Source organism: Leucopleurus acutus (assembly GCF_964270905.1).
Source record: "Leucopleurus acutus genome assembly, chromosome: 14".
NCBI lineage: Eukaryota > Metazoa > Chordata > Mammalia > Artiodactyla > Delphinidae > Leucopleurus > Leucopleurus acutus.
In genome coordinates this window covers 70762052-70784913 of record NC_139156.1, presented here as the reverse complement: position 1 = coordinate 70784913, position 22862 = coordinate 70762052, and the positions used below count along the sequence as shown (strand labels likewise).

The 22862-nt window shown below is 36.7% G+C and overlaps 1 protein-coding gene across 2 annotated transcripts in view; it reads left to right on the top strand.

The window, feature by feature from the left end:
• The window catches only part of CABCOCO1 (ciliary associated calcium binding coiled-coil 1), a 126912-nt gene that overhangs the window by 56061 nt on the left and 47989 nt on the right, over positions 1-22862 (top strand). The window contains exon 6 of one of the 2 annotated variants that reach the window (XM_082854517.1): positions 20642-21184. The exons of the other annotated variant lie outside the window; for it this stretch is intronic. Within the exon in view, the coding sequence (XP_082710643.1) occupies positions 20642-20677 (36 nt within the window). The 3' untranslated portion in view covers positions 20678-21184. Of the gene's footprint in view, positions 1-20641; positions 21185-22862 lie in introns of those variants that run through there. 2 annotated transcript variants of the gene reach the window in all.

Genomic DNA, 22862 nt, shown 5'->3' with positions numbered 1-22862 from the left:
TGAGATTAAATTTAGTCGTATGATTGGCTGCCTAAATTTTTCTAACGGCTTAATAAAGATACTATGAAGAAAAATGTTTTTAAAAAGGAACTTGGAGGGACTTCCCTGGTGGTCCAGTGGTTAACAATCTGCTTCCCAACGCAGGGGACTCAGGTTCGATCCCTGGTCAGGGAACTAAGGTCCCACATGCTGTGGGGAAACTAAGCCCATGCACCACAACTAGAGAGAAGCCCACACGCCTCAATGAAGAGCCCGCGCGTTGCAATGGAAGATCCCACATGCCTCAGGTAAGACCCAACACAGCCAAATAAATATTAAAAAAAAAATAAAAAGGATCTTGGGGGACACCCCTGGTGGTGCAGCGGTTAAGAATCCACCTGCCAATGCTGGAGACACGGGTTCAAGCCCTGGTCTGGGAAGATCCCACGTGCCGCGGACCAACTAAGCCCGTGGGCCACAACTACTGAGCCTGTGCTCTAGAGCCCACGAGCCACAACTACTGAGCCTGCGTGCCACAACTACTGAAGCCCGTGAGCCTAGAGCCCCTGCTCCGCAACAAGGGAAGGACCTGCAATGAGAAGCCGATGCACCACAGCGAAGAGTATCCCATACTCACTGCAACTAGAGAAAGCCCGCACACAGCAACGAAGACCCAATGCAGCCATAAATAAATAAATAAATTTATTTTTAAAAAACAGAACTTGGAGAAGATTTTTGCAAACTAATGTATAAAGGTCAAAATTATTTTACATACAAATAGTTCTTAGAGAATAAGTAAGAGACAAACAAGACAACAGAAACATGGCAAAGAATTTGAACAGACCATAAATATTACAGAGGAACAGAAATAAAGATAATTAACCTTACTATTTATCAAGGAACTACAGAAAAGAAAAGCTATTTTTCAACTATAATATTGGCTCATAACAAAAAGATTGATTAACTGCCAGTATTAATGAAGATGCAAGAAAACACAACCCTATGGTGAGAGGTTGATGAGAAGTTAAATTTATAAAGCCATTTTGGAGAGCAGATTAGCAAAATCAAATGGGAATATCCTTTGTCTCCCCAAATCCGCCTATATGAATCATCTGTTTGGACATACTCATATAAAGCTTTTTATTCGTGGATATTCATCAAAGCATGGTTTATAGCAGCTAATAATTTCAGAAGGTGAATAAGAAGGGGAATGTTTAAATAAAATGAAGTATAATCACACTATAGAAAACTATCCAGTCTTTAGAAGGAATCCAATAGATCCTGATGTATGGTTATCTTAAGATCTCAAACATATGTTTAGTGAAAAAAGTATAGAAGTAGAACAATATGAATAGTGTTTCCATTTATTTTTAAATGCAGATAAACATGAAAATAAATAGACATGCCTATGCATTTAAATGATAGGAAAGGGCTTCCCTGGTGGCACAGTGGTTGAGAATCTGCCTGCCAATGCAGGGGACACGGGTTTGAGCCCTGGTCTGGGAAGATCCCACATGCCGCAGAGCACCTAAGCTCGTGTGCCACAACTACTGAGCCTGCACTATAGAGCCCGCTAGCCACAACTACTGAGCCCACATGCTGCAACTACTGAAGCCTGCATGTCTAGACCCTGTGCTCCACATCAAGAGAAGCCACCACAATGAGAAGCCCACACACCGCACCGAATAGTAGCCCCTGCTAACCACAACTAGAGAAAGCCCGTGTGCAGCAACAAAAGACCCAATGCAGCCAAAAATAAATAAGTTAAATAAATAATTTTTTTAAAAAAAGTAAATGATAGTAAAGACTCAAAGGGCTAGAAGGATTTGAATTAATCTTTAACATAACATACCTTTGGGCAAGTGAGTGAAAAAGTAGGAGTTGGATAAGATATGAAGATGGACGTTTTATTCTGTATTATTTCAGATTTATGTTAATCTTCTACAGTGTGGATGTCTTCATCCACATTGCATTGCTTGTACAATAATAAAATTGTTCCCTAGTTCATTCCTGAGAAGTCATGAGGCACATTTTGTAAATTAAGTGCAGGCATATAAACATGCTTCCATACTAATATATTGACAGATAGAGAGTTATCATCTGGGTGTTTACAAAATTAAAGACTGAATAGAAAAAAAGTAGGTGAACTCTCGATCCATAAAATTACTTCACGAATGTGTTGCTGCCATATTTTAATTTTAAGTATAAACTTGGTTTAGCTGAAAAGTCATTTATAGATTAAAAATCTGGTATTGTGCTATAACATCCCAAATTTTCCCTAAGAAAATAAAATTGATATCATGAATTATGTATAAATAGCACATTTAAAAAATATTTATTCAGTTTAATTTCACCAAAGTGACAACACATCAAATCTTGGATCACTTGTACTTTCAAAGGTTATATTATATATAGGTATTTAAACAGACACACACACACATATACATATTTGTGTTTGAATATAAAAAACTTCATAAGAGTAAGTCTGCTTTAATAGTTTTCCTAATTTAAAAATGTAATAGATGTAATTTTATCTCTAACTGTTTAGGCCAAAATACTTAACGTTTTAGACTTTTGCCTTATAACATGGACATTTTCATACAATCCCCCTTTGCACAACTCCAGGGGGCACCGTTCACATCGTGGTCTGTGTGATTAATGGAGTTGTGCATTACACAGCTGGCACAGCCATTGGTGGAGTCCCTGTTTTCACAAGTGGTACTGTAGCAGAATCTGATTATTATAGATATGGCATACTTAGAAAGATATTTAAAGAGAATGATAAATATACCTAAGTGGTTACCTTGCCTAGAGTCATATTTTGGCAGCCTTTCATAACCCAAAATAATACCACTTAACCTCAGCAAATATAGAAAATTCAAACGTCTCTAAAAATCAGTGAATGTCAATTGTATATAATTTTATGTTCTGAGCACTTATTCCTAAAGCAAAAACAAAATAAAGAAAACACTTTTTTCTTCATTATTTCAAAACCCACACAGATTATGGGTGTTAATGATACTGTACTTTAAAAATGTTAGCTTTTGGGGGGAAAGATAACCAGATAGAAATATAAATGTTATTTTCTTTCTTTAAACTATAAAGTTATGGTGTCCTGAATAAACAAAATATGAGGCTTATGTAAACACTCACCCTCTGAAGGAAAAAAAAAGCAAAAACAACGTTTGCGTGTCTGATCGTATTTTGGAACGGAGTAAGTCAACTGAAGCATAGCTATAAAGATACTTTTCTCTTTAGTTTACCCTTGAGATGTACCTATCAAAATAATCTAAACTTATCCAGATGATGTTTTTAATCTTGAGAAAGGCTTTTTTTGTTGTTGTTGGATGATCCTATTAGCAAACTGCTAGAAGGGAAAATCATACAGGACGTAATTTGTAGTTTGACCTGCTCACATTGGGTGTTGCTAAAGAAAATCAATCAGAAATTGTTGTGTTAAAATAACTCTATCTGCTCTGCCTGGCATGTGTGCCTGACTTTAGAATCTATCATTTAAAGCAAATGGTTGTTGCATGAGTATACAATTTATCAGACTTCTAGTCCTCTTTCTCCAAAGCACAGAAAAATAATCATCCCTCCCTAAATATAAATCTTTTAAGAGAAATTCAAGGAATCTGTCTCTAGTAAAATAATTGATAAATGGCAGGAGCATAATTTAAAGATGGTTTCCATCACAGATCACATGGCACCTAAACTCTTAAACCTGTCACTCAAGTCTTTCCATCTGTTGGCCCACTAACATTAATCTCAGTTCCTCTGTGACCAGTTCTCTGATTGAGCTAGGTTGGTCTTTTCATACAGGTTTTCTACTTACTTTTGCCTTGAAGTAAGCTTTTCCTGCTGCCTAAAATGCTCTTCAACATTTTTTCTGCCAACCCAAATCTATTATTCCTTCATAGCTGTTTGAGGGACACGTCTTTTAAAGAATGAAGAGAAAAGAAGGAAGGGAGGGGAACACCATAGACAAAAATCAAACACACTCTAAAAATAAAATTTACAGCATGAGTGGAGGAAAGGCATAAGAGTGTTAATATTGTATGTAATGATTTCTTACAAAGCAATGAGAAAAAGGTAACCATACTAATGGAAGAAATAACAAAGCATATTTAGAAGAGAAAAAATATATATAGCCAATAAACTTATACAGATTTCACCCTTTGTAGAACTCAAAGAAATGCAAATTAAACAAAAATTATCGGATTCTCAAAAATTAAAATAACACCTTGTCTTAAGAGTGTGGTAAACTGGCACTCACATATGCTGATGGTAGGAGTGTAAATTTGTAAACTTTCCAGAGAGCACTTTGACAAGGTATATCAAATTTTAAAATATGTTTACCTTTTGAGCCAACAGTTATACTTCTTTGAGTTTATCCCAAGAAGATAACCAGACGATGGACAGCACTATCAGTGCAGGGGGTTTTTTATGATAGGGAAAAAAAAAAAAAAAACCCTCAAACTGTGAAATACCTAAAGGTCTATTAGAAGGAAGTGTTCAAAATTTGTGGGGTCTCTATATAATATAACTGTGTAATCATTAAAAGTACTCATACAGTATTATACTCATGATGGAAAGTTATTCACACTATGTTAAGGAAGTGAAAAAAACAGGATACTAAATGTGTCTATTGTGATTGCAGTTTATAATTTTATATCCATATCTATGTAGGTATATATAGACAACAGATCCTGAAGGACATACATCAAATTGTTAGCAGTAGTCATTTGATGTTGATAGTGTACCAGATAATCTTTGTTTGCCCTTTACACTTGTCTATATGTCCTGAATTTATTGTTTACAATCAGCATGTATTATAACACGCAGCTGTTGTCTAACAGTAAAGACTTAAATTAGCAAAGTTTTATTCCATTTCCCTTTATTTTCCTTATTCAGCATTATTTCTTTTTTCTTGCTTATTTAACATTAAAAGATTGCATAACATTATGAAAATGTCTGTTCTGTTTGGAAGAGATGCATTTCATGTTTGTGTAATTAGGCAGTGTTCTTCTTCCCTAAAGCAAAAGGTTCTACTGCAAATGAAGATTTAATTGCTACAGAGGATGAGCATCTTATTATTCGTGAGTTATATAAATCACCAAAATGTCCAAGGTCATCACAATAAGACCTAGAAAACAAAGACTCTAGCTATAGGGATTTACTCTATAATTTAAGATACTTACCTAGCCAATAGATGGCAAGAAGTGAGGGGATGAATGGAGTCTAAGAAAAATCAATATGTCTCTATTCTGTGATTACATACTTAGCAGAACCCATTAAAAATCCAAGCTTCTGGTTTAAAGAAAAAGTCATCTTTTCAGTCTTCTCTAAGATGTGCAGACATGTCTAAAATAGACTATATAAGGTTCAGTAATGCACATTTGAAAAGGGACATATTCAAATCAAAATGTGTTCAGTGGAAAATAACCTGGATTTTCTAGGACCGGAGGTCTCTGAAGAAGAAAACACTCAGAGAAGATATAATAGCTGTCTTCAAATCTAGCAGTCTGACAGGATAAAAAAAAAAAAAAAAAGATGTGTCTTGTCTGCATAACTTCCAGATGCAGACAAAAGACCATTGGCTAGCTCTTCTGGGGGAAGGTCTTGTGTAGGTATATGCAGTCACTTTCTCAATAATGAATGCCATACCCAGAAATGGAAGGGATAAGGTGTGGGAGCACAGGGCCCATGTCTTCCTCACTTTTTTTTTTTTTTTTTTTTTTTTTTTTGCGGTACGCGGGTCTCTCCCGTTGCGGAGCACAGGCTCCGGACGCGCAGGCTCAGCGGCCATGGCTCACGGACCCAGCCGCTCTGCGGCATGTGGAATCTTCCCAGACCGGGGCACGAACCCGTGTCCCCTACATCGGCAGGCGGACTCCCAACCTCTGTGCCACCGGGGAAGCCCTTCCTCACTTTTATACTACCAACTTTAGCGCAGGTCCTGGCAAACAAAAGGCACTTAATAAATTTTATTGAATGAATTGAGAGGTAATAAATTATATCTTCATTAAATATATTCTAAATTTAACTGTATGATTTTTGAAAGATATTTTGTAAAGTTGTTTAAAGTATTAAATGTGAGATTGAGCCAGATCATCTATGGGTATGTGACCATCTATCCTAGATTTTTGTAGGACAATTCGAATTTAAACTATTTTGTCCTATTCTTCCCATAAGTATACTTCTAAATATTCTTCTTGGTGGTAAAGTCCCAAATTATGATAAGCCTGTCTTATTCTGGGTAGCATATCTAATAGAATGACAAAATAGATTCCATTCTACAGACTGAAAATCATGTTGGACTGCTACAGTTGGTGTGGATAGAAAACTGCAGTTGTTTATAACTAGGAAGTCATTTACTATAAATATAGAGCTAGCCCTATCTTGGTGAATGCAGACTTAACTGTTAATAAATTTATGTAATCAAATGTAAGTCAACCAAGACTGTAAGATGATATATTTTTATTGATTATTTTCTTAAAAAGAAGATTTTGGTCACAGTTCTATAATATTGGGCCACATGGCAACGTTTTCTGAGTGTTCAAGTTTGATTACAAGGCCAGCCTTAAGGCTTGATGAGTGTTTGACAGATGGCTGAGAATATGCAAGTAAGTATGCATTGTGCAGAAAAGCATGCAAGTGAAGAGTCAATCAAGAGAGAATAAACATGCTTAGAAAGAGGCCACCTTATTGGTATTCTGACTACAGAATCAAGCAACTTTCTATGCAAATTATGCAGCTGCATCAGCACCACTGACACTATAGGAGTGAAGAGGGAAAAAAACCCGAAGTTTTCTGTGGCAAACTAGCTCTGTGCTTGATCAAGGAAATAATATAAGGGTAGATGAGGTAGAGTGGGCTTTTTGTTTTCTGTGATTTTTTAGTTGCTTATTTCTACTCTTTGCTTGAAGCACTAATGACCACAGCAAACATGGCAAGTTTAAGTGATGAATATGGAGTTTCATACCTCCCAGAGCTTGGCTTTTGGACTAATAAGAATTATTTTGGGGCAGCAACCTACTTTCCTTTACTTCAGGATTTGCATGCCCAGTACACACAGGATCATATAAATGTGCCAGTGCTTGTGGGCAGATACACACACACTACACACACACACACACACACACACACACTTTAAAAGGAGGAAGAACCAACAGTAGACTCTCCATTATTCAGAGAATGTTTTTCTGCCCTTATTCAATACACAGTAGCTTAAATAATTAGGCTTTCAGCTAAAGAGATCAAGTATTTTAAATGGGAAAAAAATGACACATGCAGCTAGCAAGTGAATACAGATAATTGTGCTCCACCTAAACAATGGAAATCTGACTTAAATTATCTTTTCCTTAACAAAAAGCAAAAGATATATTAAATAAATATCACATATTAATATTTATAATCTGGAACAACTCCCGTTTCTTCTGTGAAGCCATCCCTGACTTCCATAGGCCGTGCTGAATTCTCCCTCCTGTAAACCACTGTTGGGATTTGACACTGAGGCGTTGTGCCTTGAAATGTTAGTATATATGTCATCTGACTATAGCTGGGTTGCCTTGAGGCCTGCCCATGCCTTTTGACACACACTCATACCCACGCATACATACACATAAACTCGCAGTTGATTCCTAGGAGCTTGAGGGAAATGGTGACTCTATACCTTTAGCTTTCTTTAGAAGGTCAGCCCCGACATTATCCGTAAGGCGTCACAAAGAGATCAGTATATTCCTGTATCCCTCCAAGTTTCCGCTGTTGCTTTTAAAACTACGTGCACAGGGAATTCACTGGCGGTCCAGTGGTTAGGACTCCGCGCTTCCAGTGCAGAGGGCATGGGTTCGATCCCTGGTCGGGGAACTAAGATCCCGCATGCCGCACGGTGAGGGCAGAGATTCTTTAAATCTTTTCCTCTCAAGAGATGGAGCTTAATTCCCCTCCCCCTGAATGTTGGTTGGACTTAGTGACTCACTTACAGAGAATGGAATATGGCAGAAGTGATGGGATGTCACTTCCAAGATGAGGCTGTTAGAGAACTGTGGCTTCTGTCTTGTCTCCATGAGGCTTGTTTGGGGGAAGCCAGCTGCTGTGTCATGAGGACACTCGAGTGGCTCATGGGCGAAGACCCAGGGCCTGCCACCAGCCACAGAATGAGCCAGGAAGAGGATCCTCCCCCAGGTGGCCTTGATACGACTGCAGCCGGACTGCAGTGTGGAGAGCAACCCTGAGCCAGAACCGCTCAGCCAAGCCACTCCAACGCTCCTGACTCACAGAATGATGTTATTGTTTGTTTTCTTGAGCCCCCAAATTTGGGGTAATTTGTTACCTAGCAACAGATAACTTATACATTTCCCACTCACCACAGTAGCTGAACACTCTCTCTTTGGCCCCTTATTTCAGTCACCCTCCAAGTGCTCACTTCTTCATCTTTCATTTTTCCTCCCCTGTGTCAGGCTGCTCCTGTTCATAATAGGTGCTTAATCAATATCTGTTCATAGTGTAACCAAATGTTAATTTGTTTTGATGTGTGCAAACAAAAATTATTTGAGAAACAGTATTTTTTTAACAGTTCAGACTAGCATTATAGAGAGACGTGTTCAAGTGTGTGAAGCTAAGCCTTTTATAAGCAAAGCTTACTACTGATAACTATATAACTTCACCAGGAGATATTGGACTCAATGTGCTCTTTGGCTTCAGCAACAGGACTAGTTATGCATTTCAGCTCCAGTGGGCAAAGCTGCTGTGCAGTTTAAGCTTATCAAGTACTTTGCCCTAAGGAACAAATTATAGGCTCAAAATCACTGCCTTCTAAATGCATTTCCAGTTGTAGATGTTGCCTGTAATCTTCAGGTTGTTGTCTGTTGTCGCCTTTAATAATCAAGATATTTATTAAACAAGTACAGTGCACCTACCACATTAAGTACTCTGGGAACTTACTGTTTGTTTGTTTGTTTACAAATATTACTTTTACTACCAATATGTGGCATTGGTTAGCAAAATAAACACAATTGCTCATAATGCTAAACAGTCTAGCAAGAAAAATGGACATTAATTTAATAAACTCACAGGCATATAATTACAAGCCAAGTACTATAAAGGAAAAATACTGATTATTGTAAAAAAGGAGATTAGAGAGTGCTCTCTAATCTGAGGATTAGTGGATCACAGAAGGCTCCTCTAAGCTAGTTATCTTTTGGGGTGGAGACCTGGGGATAGCAGGAGTTAACTAGGCAAAAGGGTAGAGGGAAGGGAAGTTAAGTTAGTCGAGCATTTACTATATGCCAGGAACTGTCTGAGAACTTTAAGTCAACAATCTTCACAACAACTATAGGATGGAGGCAACATTTTAACCATGTCTTAGAGATATGAAACCTGAGGACTAAGGTCCACATGCTTAAAGAGTGTCCCAAACTTCTGCAAAGGCTTTGATTTAATCCCTAGGGGCACCAAAGAAAGCCTTGAATGAAAGAGACACTTTAGACCACTTTTAAGTTATGCAGCATGTCATAATATTGATTACCCACAAAAGTTCAAGCAATAAAAACACAAACAAAATAGGACACAGTTTAACTTTATTACCTTCCAAACACACACACACACACAAAAGATAATAGAAATAATATTACAACAAAGTTATTTTAAATTAGTCATCACTTTTACAATCCTTTCGAATTCTTTATGCTTTCTATCCAGGAACGCCATGATGTTCTTTTTCATATGATAAATACTGCTAACCAAATATGTATCTTCAGCTTATATAGTTTATGAAAATGGATGCTGTACTGTATATTAAGTTACAACCAATACTGAGAAAAGAGAAGTGAAAGTACTTCATTATTCTTTGTTAAATAATGAATGTTTTGAAGTAATGTGATCATTAAGTGAACATAACTCGGATATAAATATAAATTTTTCAAAACTTGAAATGTTCCTTGAGGTAAACTCTGGCTGAAGTTCTGAATATTTAATGCTTCTGTTTTCACAGAAGCATTGAGTGCAGTCACCTATTCAACATAATCAGTTATCTAGTTATCTAAATAATCCTGCATTAAATATTTGGCCTAGTGCTTAGATGTTTTCTGTTTGCCCCCCCAGATACATTTTCTGCCCTTTTCTACCCCACTCTGTGCCTCAGAAAACCAACATTTTTGGAAATCATCAACAGGCTCCTTACCCTCTGACTTCTAGCTGGGCCAGTACAGGGACATGGGTGGGAGGAGAGAGGCTGAGGTGGTCTGACTCCCAGCTCCCTCCCTGTTGGGTCACTGCATGTTGGGTGTGGCCTTTACAGAAGGTTAGAGTTCCTGTCCTGTCTATACAGCTCTTCCCTCTGTACTCTGGGAACTGCTCCCTGCCTTCCCCACTTGGCCCCAGGATGAGAACAGTTAGAGCGCCAAACCATCCTTGTCACTTTCCCCCAAGCCAGCCTGCTTTTTGGAAATAGCCCCCTTTTTAAGCCCTCCTCAATTACCAAGCATGCCATTTTCTCATAGAACCCTGACTCTATAGTAATCGATAACAAGAGTGGCCTCAGGAAACAGACCCTCAGAATGGGATTCTGAACTGTCCACATATGTGTGTGATAACTTACTGTCCAGATAACTTATTGGGCAGGAGTTGGAGGAAATAGGGATGCAACACGGAGGAACATGGTTGAGTTGACTTTGAGAGAATGGAACAAAGGATGGAACAGTAGAGGCTGAGCAGGATGAATGTATTGATATATTCACTCAGGATTCAGGACTCTAGAGTATGACTTGAATGCCGAGGAGTGGCTTTATTAGTCTGCTGGGCTGGCTAACCAATGGGTGAATTCAGTGGTGGCCCACAGTCAGTTAGAATGATGTGCTAGAACTTCCATGCTATAATGTAGGGGAAGAATTCAGATAGTTCAGGGTGATGAAATAATGTACAACCTGTTTAGCCATTTGCTATTCATTACCCCTGGGAGTGTCCAGAGGACATACACTCTTCGTCAAGGCATTAAGAAATGCATAGGTGAGGGGTCACTACCATCACTGGTCACCCGATGGTGGTGGTTCTCTGTAGGCTGACTTCTGAGCAGGGGCGTAAGAGGCTGGGAACCATGTTTGGTATGTAGATCGCACTTGCTGTTCCTATGACACGTTTATACTTTCTTAACCACTAAATGAATTTTTAATAATATTAGGGAGAAAAGAGTGCTGCAACGGAACCCCCTTTTTAAAGAAATCTCTAGTAAAATCTATACTGGTTACTAATGCTTTAATGAATGTTCTCTGTTTAATTGATACAAAAAAAGTACTGGGTCTTATTTCAAGTTTGGCACAAGGTAGAAACAGAAGCTGATACATAAGCTTGGTTAAAAGGTAAGCCCTCCCCACTTTCAGGTTGGGTTATCATTGACAATTCTCTTAATCTCTATGCAGCTCAATTTCTTCATCTACAAAATGAGGGAAATAATATCTGCCTCCTTTAGTTGTGAGGATTAGCAAAATAGAGGACAGTGCCTCAACTAGCAAGCTAACTAAGTTTACCTTCTCCTGGGTTCAAGCACTTTGGACTTTCCTCTCTCATAGCTCTTATAACTTCATATCTCATACTGTATTGCAGACCACTTAAGTTTAGGATGCATGTCTACTTGTCTCATTATATAAATCCCCAGTGCTCAACATACAGACAGACACACACCAGACACTAGCCATGTGAGCAATTGAATGAATAAGTGTGTCCTTTTGAAAATGAAATGGAAGTAGTCAGTTTATTATTTATCTTCCTTTCCATTTCTCTACCTATGTTTAAATTCAGTCTCCATCTGCTGCCTTTAGAACCATGGACAAACTACTTAGCTCTACTGAGCTGTGGGTTCCTCATCTGTAAAATTAGATAACACCTCTTATTCTCGTAGGAGTACTGTAAGAAAAAAATTAGATAACAAAATATCTGGGAAATAGGAGGTACTATATACATTTTATTTCCCTCTTTGTATCTCAAGTGTCTGGCACATTATAAGCACTGAAATAATGTTTTCTATGGTGGATCACACATGAAGTTCTAATTTTGAAAGCTTATACCCCATTCATTCCTTAAAAAAACCTGAATATCAGATTACTGCCCATGAGTTTGCAAAATATTTTTAAGCCTGGTTAAAATGCTCTAAGAATTTGGAAGAGGCCATACTTCTGAACCTTATTTTAATAAATCCAAAATGGATAGATGTGGAAAATATTTAACATTCAACAGTTAATTTTGAATAGAAGAGATAGCTAATTTTATCCCTTTTATTTCTACAAATCATAAGGAGAGACAGTTTAGATAGGTTATTCAAAAGAGACTCCCCAAATCATTTCTAATGGGATACATCAACTCAAGTGTGGCCCAAAGATTATTCTTAACAAATGCACATATTGTTTGACTTTACTTGGAATAAACAAAAAGCTTAAAATTAGATTATTGCTTAGACATAGAGCCATTAAGTTAAAATAAGGCCAGACATTTGGAATTAATTCAGTTTAAGATAGTCACCTTTAATTAAAACATGGCTAAAATATATGGATTGCTTTATTAGCTTTATGCCATAACCATAAAAACTTACTTAAATTTTCACAGTAAATGCATAGTGCCTTTACACACATTCACAAATACACTAATCAATGCCTTTCAACAAATTCATTTTACATACCTAGAGGGACTCTGACAACTAATAAACCACTAAAAACAAAAGACAAAAAAAGGAAAAATTTGTTTTAAAGCCATTTAAATCACTATTGGCCTGACTTCCTTTCTTCCCTTCAAAAAGAGAAAAAATATATATAATTAACAAAACTCAATGCTATTTCTCTCATTTTTCTTAGGGCTCCAGCACTGTATCACTATCTAAAATATAGCTAATGTAAACTGATTTAGAAAAAGAAGCTTTACTTAGAGCCTTACTTGCGTCGAGTGGCTTTTCAAAAAACACATTTTTCAGATTAGAGGAAATGTTTGTGGTAACATAAGCTCCACTTGCCATTTCAAAATGATAAAATGAATTAAAGGGTGAAGGACGTGAATTAAAGCATGAGTGACTTCATAAAATAAGCATTTTACATAATTTGTACATTTAAATTTTTGTTACCTCAAAATGAAGACAGAATGATTTAAGAATGTAATGCATTTATTCACCAAAAACAGGAAGAAACTCACTTAATTACTATTTTAAATAAATTTTCCAGTGAGTTTTTTGTGTATATAGTCAATGGAAACCTTTTGTTCTGTGCCACAGATTTCCAGTTCCTAATACAGCATTGTGCCTGGAGGCTTGAGATGCTGAATTTGTGTGTGTGTGTGAGTGTGTGTGTGTAGACCTAGATATAGAGAAAGAGATGATAGAGACTTTATTACAGTAGCTTCTTTAAGGAGCTCTTATAGTTAACTAGAGAAACCCTAAGTTTCTGTTGAACACAGTTTGGATCCTAAAAGCAGTTGTGATGCTTTTGATATTCCCTGAATATAAAGTAAACTCAAAAATATTCTCACTTTTCAAAACAGTGGAAATATGTTCTTTGGGGGCATTAAACAATAAAGCATAAATTTTACAAATAATTATGTATCTTTCCAATGTAAAAAATACTTCATCAAAAAATAATCATTTTGGCATATCTGCTTCTAGCTCTGATGGAGTATCTTGTAACAGATCATGCTGTAAGTAGGAACAAATAAAAAAGTGGATAAATTTTTTAAAATCCATTTGAAGGCTTTGGAGATCTTCCAAGGCAGTGAAGACTTAAGAGGCCATGATCCCAGAGAGAAGTGAACCCAGTATTTTTGAAGTAAGCCCAAGTATGTGTGCTGCTTGTCTCCTGGGGCATTTGTTTTAGGAAGCACAAGGCAAGAAGTTGAGAAGCAGGCAGAGAGCAGTCCCTAAGAAGCAAAGAAGCCAGTAGAACTTTTGGCGAGTTCATAAGACTAAGAAAACAAAAATTAGAGTATGGGCATGCCACGGGTGCCAGGATTAGGAGATAAAGATCAAAGGAAGAAGGTAGGTGTATAGAAATGAGCCTAACATTCTATGACAGCCATCCACTCCAGGTATATGCTAATTCTTGAGCTGTGGCAGGAAAAATGACTCAAGTGCTGTGCAGAGAGCATCCATAGAACATAGCAGAGCTTTTAGAGTCTTATGTTGCTGAGAGCATAACAAATTAAAGTTCAGAAACCAAGAGAGGGAAGGGTCCTGGTCAGTTGGGATCCTGGAGTGGAGTGTGAATTAAAGGTACACCTAGCCTTATATCCTAGGAGTGAGGATGAATTAAAGGTACACTTAGCCTCACAATGTTTGAAAACCAGACCCATGATTTTCTAGTCCATAATTGGATTGAGGTGTTCTGCTCCTACTCTATACTTGTCTGGAGGAAGATAAAGCAAGTCAGTGAGCTGTGGGATAACTTCAGGAGGCCCAGTATATGTGTAATTGGATTCCTAGAAAGAGAAAGGGAGGAGGAGGGAAAGTATTTGAAGAAATAGTTGCAAATTTTTATCCAAATTTCCTGAAAACTATAAACTCACAGATCCAAGAAACTCAGCAAACTTCAAACACAAGGCACATAAAGAAAATTAATCTATGATACATCAAATTGCTAAAAATTAGTGATAAAGAGAAATCTTTTTAAAAGCAGTCAGAGAATAAAAACATATTATCTTTGTTTCTCACAGAGGAACAAAAGTAAGAATGAGAACAGAGTTCTCCTTGGAAACATTGCAAACCAGAAGGCAGTGAAGCACTAAAAGAAAATAAACTATCAACCTAAACTTCTATATCCAGTGAAGATATCTTTCAAAACTGCTGGTGAAATAAATATTTTCCAGATATACAAAAGCTTAAAAATCCATCATGAGCAGACCTTCATTACAAGAAATGTTAAGAGGAGTCTTTCAGGCAGAGGGAAATGATACCAAATGGAAATCTGGATTTATGCAAAGGAATGAAAGCACTGGAAGTGTAAATATGTGAGTCAATATACAATAATTTTAAAAAATTTTAAACATTTGACTGTTTTGAGAAAAAATAAGAACAATGTATTCTTGGATTTATAGCATATAAAGAAACTAGAATATATGACAACAATAGCACAAAGGCCAAGAAGGGAGAGATGGAAGTATATATTGCTCTAAGTTTCTGTACATGAAGTGGTACAGTATCACTTAGGGTAGACTGGATTAAGGGTGTGTACTGTTAAACACTAAATCAACTGCCAAAAACACACCAAAAAATTATAGCTAATAAGCAGAGGAGATGAAATGAAATAAAAATATACTCAATTAATCCAAAAGAAGATAGAAAAAGGAGAAAAAGAAAACAAAGGAATTACAGGACAAATAGAAACAAATAGCAAGATGGTAGATCTAAACAATATCAGTTTTCACATTAAATGGAAATGTAAACCTAACTATATGAATTATCACACTAAATGTAACAACCCAAATAAAAGGCAAAGATCATAAAATTGCCAACTATATGATGCCTACAAGAAACACACCTTGAATATAAAGACACGTATAGGTTAAAAGTAAAAAGATGGAAAGTATATATACCATGCTAAAAATAATGAAAAGCAAGGAGGAATGGCTTTGTAAATATCAGATAAAACAGAGGTCAGAGCAAGGAATTGACCAGTGAGAAAGAAGATCATTTCATAATGATACAGAAGTCAATTCAAGAGGACAGACAATCCTAAATATTTATGTGCCTAATAGGGATTCAAAATACATGAAACAGGGACTTCCCTGGTGGCGCAGTTGGTTAAGAATCCACCTGCCAATGCAGGGGACTCGGGTTCGATCCCTGGTCCAGGAAGATCCCGGAAGATCCCACGTGCCACGGAGCAACTAAGCCCATGCGCCACAACTACTGAGCCTGCGAGCCACAACTACTAAAACCTGCACACCTAGAGCCCATGCTCCACAACAAGAGAAGCCACTGCAATTAGAAGCACACTCACTGCGTGTAACCCCCATTCTCCTTAACTAGAGAAAACCTACACACAGCAACGAAGACCCAACACAGCCAAAAATAAATAAATTAAAAAATTTTTTAATTTAAAATTTATTAACAAAAGATACATGAAACAAAAACGAATGGACCTATAAGGAGAAATATAAATTCACAATTATAGTGAGAGATTTCAACACCAAGAAAACTAAGTTGGTAAAAATATAGAAGACTTGAACAATATTATGAAATAGCTTGACATAATTGAACACAGAAAACATTTCTTTTAAAAGTACACAAAGAGGGCTTCCCTGGTGGCACAGTGGTTGAGAGTCTGCCTGCCGATGCAGGGGACACGGGTTCGTGCCCTGGTCTGGGAAGATCCCACATTCCACAGAGCGGCTGGGCCCATGAGCCATGGCCACTGAGCCTGCGCATCCAGAGCCTGTGCTCTGCAATGAGAGAGGCCACAACAGGGAGAGGCCCACGTACCGCAAAAAAAAAAAAAAAAAAAAGTACAAAGAATATTTACAAGGTAGTTCATTTCTGGACTATAAACAAGTCTTACTAATTTCAAAGGATTCAAATTATACAAAATATGTCTTCTGATTATAATTGAATTAAATTAGAAATCAGTAAGAGAAATATCCAAATATGTATAAACTCAGTAACACAGTTCTCAGTATAACCCATGGATCAAGGAAAAATCGAAAAGGAATTTTAAAAGTATTTTGAATGAAATGAAAATGAAAACAAAATCAAAATTTGTAGGATAGAGCTAAAGCAGTATTTACAGTGAGATTTACAGCATTAAACAAAAAGTCCTACATCTCTGACCTCAACTTCCACCTTAAGGAACTAGCAAAGAAGAGAAGATTAAGCATAAAAGAAACAGAAGAAAACCAGTAAGCAGGAACAGAAACCAATAAAACAAAACAAAACAAAAAAGGCTGAGCTGTTATTTAAAAGGTCAATAAAAATTGATAAATCTGTATCAAGACTGAGCAGAGAAAAAAGAGAAGACAAAACTACCAATATCAACAATAATAGAGGTTACATCACTAAAATTTCTACAAATATTGAAAGCATAATAAGGGAATAGTATTGTCAAGATCTGTTAAAGGACTGAAATTTTACATACTTTACAAGTTAGCTGTCACTGTTTTATGGATGCTTGCAGAAGGCTCCCAGACGGCTGAGCCAGAGACCAAGTTAAAGAAATAAAAATTTTAAATACTAAATTACACTCAAAGGAAGGATAAGCAAGGAAATAAAAAAACTAAGAGCAGAAATTAATGAAATAGAAAATATACAACCAGTAGAGAAAATTAAGAAATCTATGAGGTAATTCTTTAGAAAAACTAATAAAATTGATAATCTCCTAGCAATACTAAGAAAAATAAAAGAGAGAGAGATGGCACAAAATACAATGTCAGTAATAAATTGAGCATCTCTGAAGATCATATAGACATTAAAAAGATAATAAGACAACATAAGCAACATTAAACCTAAATTTTCATACTAGATAAAATGACAAAATTTGGAAAATTCTAATAGCTCTATATCAAAGAAATTGAATTTAATTAAAATATTTTTGTAATTAACTTAAAATAGTTTCCACAGGGACATTTCCAAGGCCAGGTATCTTCATGTTTAAGAAAGAAATAAAACTAATCTTATATGAACTTTCTGAGTTCAGAAAAAGATCAACATACTTAAACCTAACAAGGACATTACAAGAAAGGAAAATTCTTGATGTATCTCCCTTATGAACATACACACAAAAATTCTAAGTAAGTTGTTAACAAATCAAATCCAATGATATATGAAAAGATAGTACACAATGAGCAAGTTGTTTATTTCAAGAATGCAAGGTTTGTTTAATATTTGAGAATCAGTGAAATTTACCACATTAAACTAGAGGAGGGCAATCATGATCTTCTCATTAGAAGCAGAACAATCATTTCATAAATCTGACACCCAGTCATTATAAAATCTGTTAACAAATCTGGAATAGAAGAATTAATGGTCATAATCATCATAATTAATGGTCAAATATTAAAACCTTTCCTCCTGAGAATGGGAATAAGGATGTCTCCTCTCATTACTTCTATTCAGGATATGCTGCCAATCCTAGCCAGTGCAATAAGGCAGGAAAAAGTTGAGGGTATAGAAATAGGAAAGTAAGATTTAAAACTCTTATTTTCACATTTGATGACCCAGTTGTATATGTAGAATCTACAGAAGAATTATTGCAACTTATAAAATAATTTTGTAAATCAATGGACATGTGACCAATATACAAAATATGTTTTTCTGTATATCATCAAGAAATAATTAGGAAATAAAACTTAGTAAAATGACAACATTTATAATAGCATCAAAAAGCATGAGATATCAAACTGGAAGTTTGTAAAGCATATATACATAGAAGACTGCAAAACATTATTGAATGAAATTAAAAGAATATATAAACAAATGGGGGAATATACAATGGCCATGGACTGGAGGACTCAATATAATAAAGATATCAGTTCTCTCCAAATTTATCTACATATTCAAGGTGATTTCATTAAGGGTTCCAGCAGGTTTTGTACATATAATTGATAATCTGATTCTAAAATGTATAAAGAATCTCAAAAGGAAAAAAGAACTGAAACAATCTTGAAGAACAAAATTGAAGGATTTATACTACCATGTTTCAATGTTTCAAGATTTATAAATCTACAGTAATTAAAACAACTTGTGTTTGACTTAATGATGGACAAATAGACCACTAGAAGAGAATTAAAAAGTACAAGAAGGGAACCATACTTACAAGGTCATTTGCTTTTTGACAAAGATGGCAATACAGTGCAGAGGGGGAAACATGGTCTTTTCAATAAGTGATGCTGGGTGAAGTGTATATTCCATAAGAAAAATAGGACTTCCCTGGTGGCGCAGTGGTTAAGAATATGCCTGCCAATGCAGGAGACATGGGTTTGAGCCCTGGTCCGGGAAGATCCCACATGCCACGGAGCAATTACTGAGCGCAAGCTCACAACTTAGCTCAACAGCTGAGCAGTTGCTCACAACTACTGAGTGCGCCACAACTACTGAGCCTGTGCTCTAGAGCCCGCACACCACAACTACTGAGCCTGCACACCGCAATTACTGAAGCCCGTGTGCCTAGAGCCCATGCTCCACAACAAGAGAAGCTACCGCAATGAAAAGCGTGCACACCGCAACAAAGAGTAGCCCCCGTTCACCACAACTAGAGAAAGCGTGTACACAGCAACGAAGACCCAACACAGCCAAAAATAATTTTTAAAAAAAGAAAGAAAAATAATGAATCTGGACCCTTAGCTCACAATATAAACAAAGGTCAACTCCAAGTGAATTGTAGATCTGAACATGAAGGTAAAACATTTAAGCTTATAGAAGAAAACAAAAATATATCATCATGGCCTTAAACAGGTCACAAAAAATAATAACATAAAAGAAAATGTTGATAAACTGTACTACATTAATATTAAGGAATTGTTTTCAACAAAAGACACAATTTAAAGGATAAAACTTTAGATTGGGAGAGAATATTTGTCATAAAATGTATGTAATAAAGGACATATTCACAAATAGATAAAGAACTACAAATCAGTAAGATATGAGGAAATAGGAAAAAATGGGCAAAATTTTGAACATACACTTCACAAAACAAGATATCCAAATGAAAAGGTATGTCCATCTTTATTAGTCATCAGGAAAATGCAAACTGCTGGAAGCTGACCTCTCTCCACATGGTCTCTACACATAGTCTCTCATGTAGCTAGCTGGGCTCACTGAAGGGTCCTTGGATCCCAAAAGTGAGGGTTGCAAGAAGAAGGAAGCGGAAGCGCCCAGTCCTCTTGGAGGTTAGGCTCAGAACTGGCAGTGTCACTTCGACCATGTCGCATTCGGAAAAGCAATCACAGGACCAGCTAGGATTCCAAAGGGAGGGGAAGTAAACTCCACCTCTCAATGCAGCGAGTGACAGAGGATTTGCAGCCATCCATAACCCATCACATCTTCCCACCTCCCTCAAATGTATGCTTGTCCAAAACTAGCTCTGTCATCAAAGTTCATTTCAAATCCTCTCTCTTTTATGAATTATTAACCCCCTAAACTGAAAATAGTTCTTCCATTTCCCCCAGATAAAACAGATGAACTCTCATTTTATCTGTACCTTTCTTGGGGCACTTTTAACTTTAAACCTTGAATTATTTATGTAAGTCTTATCTCCTCTACATTTTAAATAACATTATTTCTAGTTGCTTAAAGAAGAAATTCATATTGTAGAAAATAACCAGCATCTATTGCTGAATCATATGTGCCTCCCCCACATTGCTTTACACATGTGACATAATTAGTAATCATTTATTGAGGAAGATTAGAATAAAATTTAAACTTTCTAATAGGCCGATATTAGGTACTTCTGAGGGCATTTGGCTTGCCTCTTTCTTCCTTATCCTTAATTATATTTTTAAAATACAAATAGGCAAAATGACACTAAGTAATGTTTGTATATATTTTACCAGGCTCATGTTGGTGACAGGCTGGGGGGCAGGGGATGTCATAATAAAAGAAACAAAAGAAAATAACACATAACGCAATGGCTAAAGCTTACGCAGCTCTTAACTATATGCCAGGCACAGCTCTGAGAACTTTATCCTCCTAACTGCCCTACAGTGTTTTGAAGAAAAGGAAGAAATAACCAAGGAATGAAGAACAAAGGAAACCAAAGAGGCCGAAAAAGAAAATGTAACCTGTATAACCCTGAACAGTTCCAAGACTTCTGAAATTCTGACATAAGTTGGCTACATGATTAGGAAAGCCAGACTCTAAGAACATACTCAGGAAACGACTTTAGAAAAAAAAAAAAGGGCATCTTTCCTCCCAGATTAGAATCTACATTTCCCATTTTTATATGGAGTATGATCTATCTCATTAATTCTAATTTTTGAAAACAAAATCATCCATTTTCTGACTTATTGGAACTTCCAGGGTTTCAAATTACCTTAGAATAGTTTTTAATATAATGTTAAACCCTTTAACCACCCATAGAGGAGAAGCAAAGCCTGACAATAATTTGGGTTTTTTTTTAAATAAATTTATTTATTTATTTTTGGCTGCGTTGGGTCTTTGTTGCTGTGCACGGGCTTTCTCTAGTTGCGGCGAGTGGGGGCTACTCTTCGTTGTGGTGTGTGGGCTTCTCATTGTGGTGGCTTCTCTTGTTGCGGAGCATGGGCTCTAGGCGCACAGGCTTCAGTAGTTGTGGCAGGTGGACCCAGTAATTGTGGCTCACAGGCTCTAGAGCACAGGCTCAGTAGTTGTGGCACACGGGCTTAGTTGCCCCATGGCATGTGGGATCTTCCTGGACCAGGGCTCAAACCCATGTCCCCTGCATTGGCAGGCAGATTCTTACCCACTGCACACCAGGGAAGTCCCAATAATTTAGTTTTAAAAAATTCTGTTCTACCTAGAGGTAATAGTCTACTATTATAATTAGAAAAAAGTAAACACATTACTGATACCTTTGTTTGACAGCCAAAAAGTATTATGTGTTCAGTGCTATGCTCTTTATGACTGCTGAAAAATAAAAAAAAGTGTAATATGGTACATGACATCAGAGAATATACAGTCTATTTGAAAAGATAAAACTAAATATTTAGGAAATTAAAAGGAAGGCTTTAGTTTAAAAATAAATTAAAATGTCAGGAAAGAGAGGAATCACTGTGAAATATAACAGCAAAATAAAATTTTGTTTGAGGAGTTGGGAATTGAGGTGGACCTACAAGAAGGGCAGAATTTAGAAAGGTTAGCAAAGAACATTCCAGATTTGAGAAAGTGGAAATTAGTAGCAGTATGAACAAGGTCATGGAAGCAAGATAATTGTTACATTTTTAACCAGATAACAGGGAAGAGACTATTCATCTTGAGCAAAGCTACATATTGGAGAGTGTTGGAAAATACAATTTAATGGGTAAGGTAGACTAGATTATGACAATCTCTAAATGGATGCTAGTCTGTGTGGTTCAAGCTTGGTGCAATAAGCAACTTGAAGCCATTTTCAGACTTGACTGTGAGAGTATTTAATGAACTGAAAGGAACTTTACTGAGTTTTAACATAGGAAAATTCTTCCCGAAGCACAGTTGGAATGAAATCTTCTTACTTGTTTGCCATAAATTCAGCATGATTTTTCCATAAAGAGATTATTATTTTTGACATAAAGCAAACGTCAGAGTTTGGGTGTGTATTTGTGTCCATGAACACGATGATGTGTGTAGGTGTTTTAGTTTCCAAAGTCAGGGTCATGAGGCAGATTAGGGCTACACAGTGTCACAGCAACTAAGCCTGCTGTTCATTTCAGTCCAAAAAGTAGTCAATTCACTGGAAAACAATCAACAAAGTTTAAATTAAAACAGTTACAGGGCTTCCCTGGTGGCGCAGTGGTTGAGAGTCCGCCTGCCAATGCAGGGGACGCGGGTTCGTGCCCCGATCCGGGAGGATCCCACATGCCGCGGAGCGGCTGGGCCCGTGAGCCATGGCCGCTGAGCCTGTGCGTCCGGAGCCTGTGCTCCGCAACGGGAGAGGCCACAGCAGTGAGAGGCCCGCGTACCACAAAAAAAAAAAAAAAAAAAAAAAAAAAAACAGTTACAAATTATTTGTGAAAGTAACCTCGGTTTGTTTAAAGAAAGTTATAAAAATAGCATGGTTTTCCATAAAGAGATTATTATTTAAACATGAAGCAAAGGTCAGAATTTGCGTGTGTATATGTGTGCATATATGTGTATGTGTATGCATGTGTTTTAATTTCCGAAGTGGGGAATCAAGTTGGTCATGTCAGTTCATGAAGTAGACGGTTTACTGGAAAAAGTTCAAAAAAGTAAGTTTAAAGCAAAATATTTA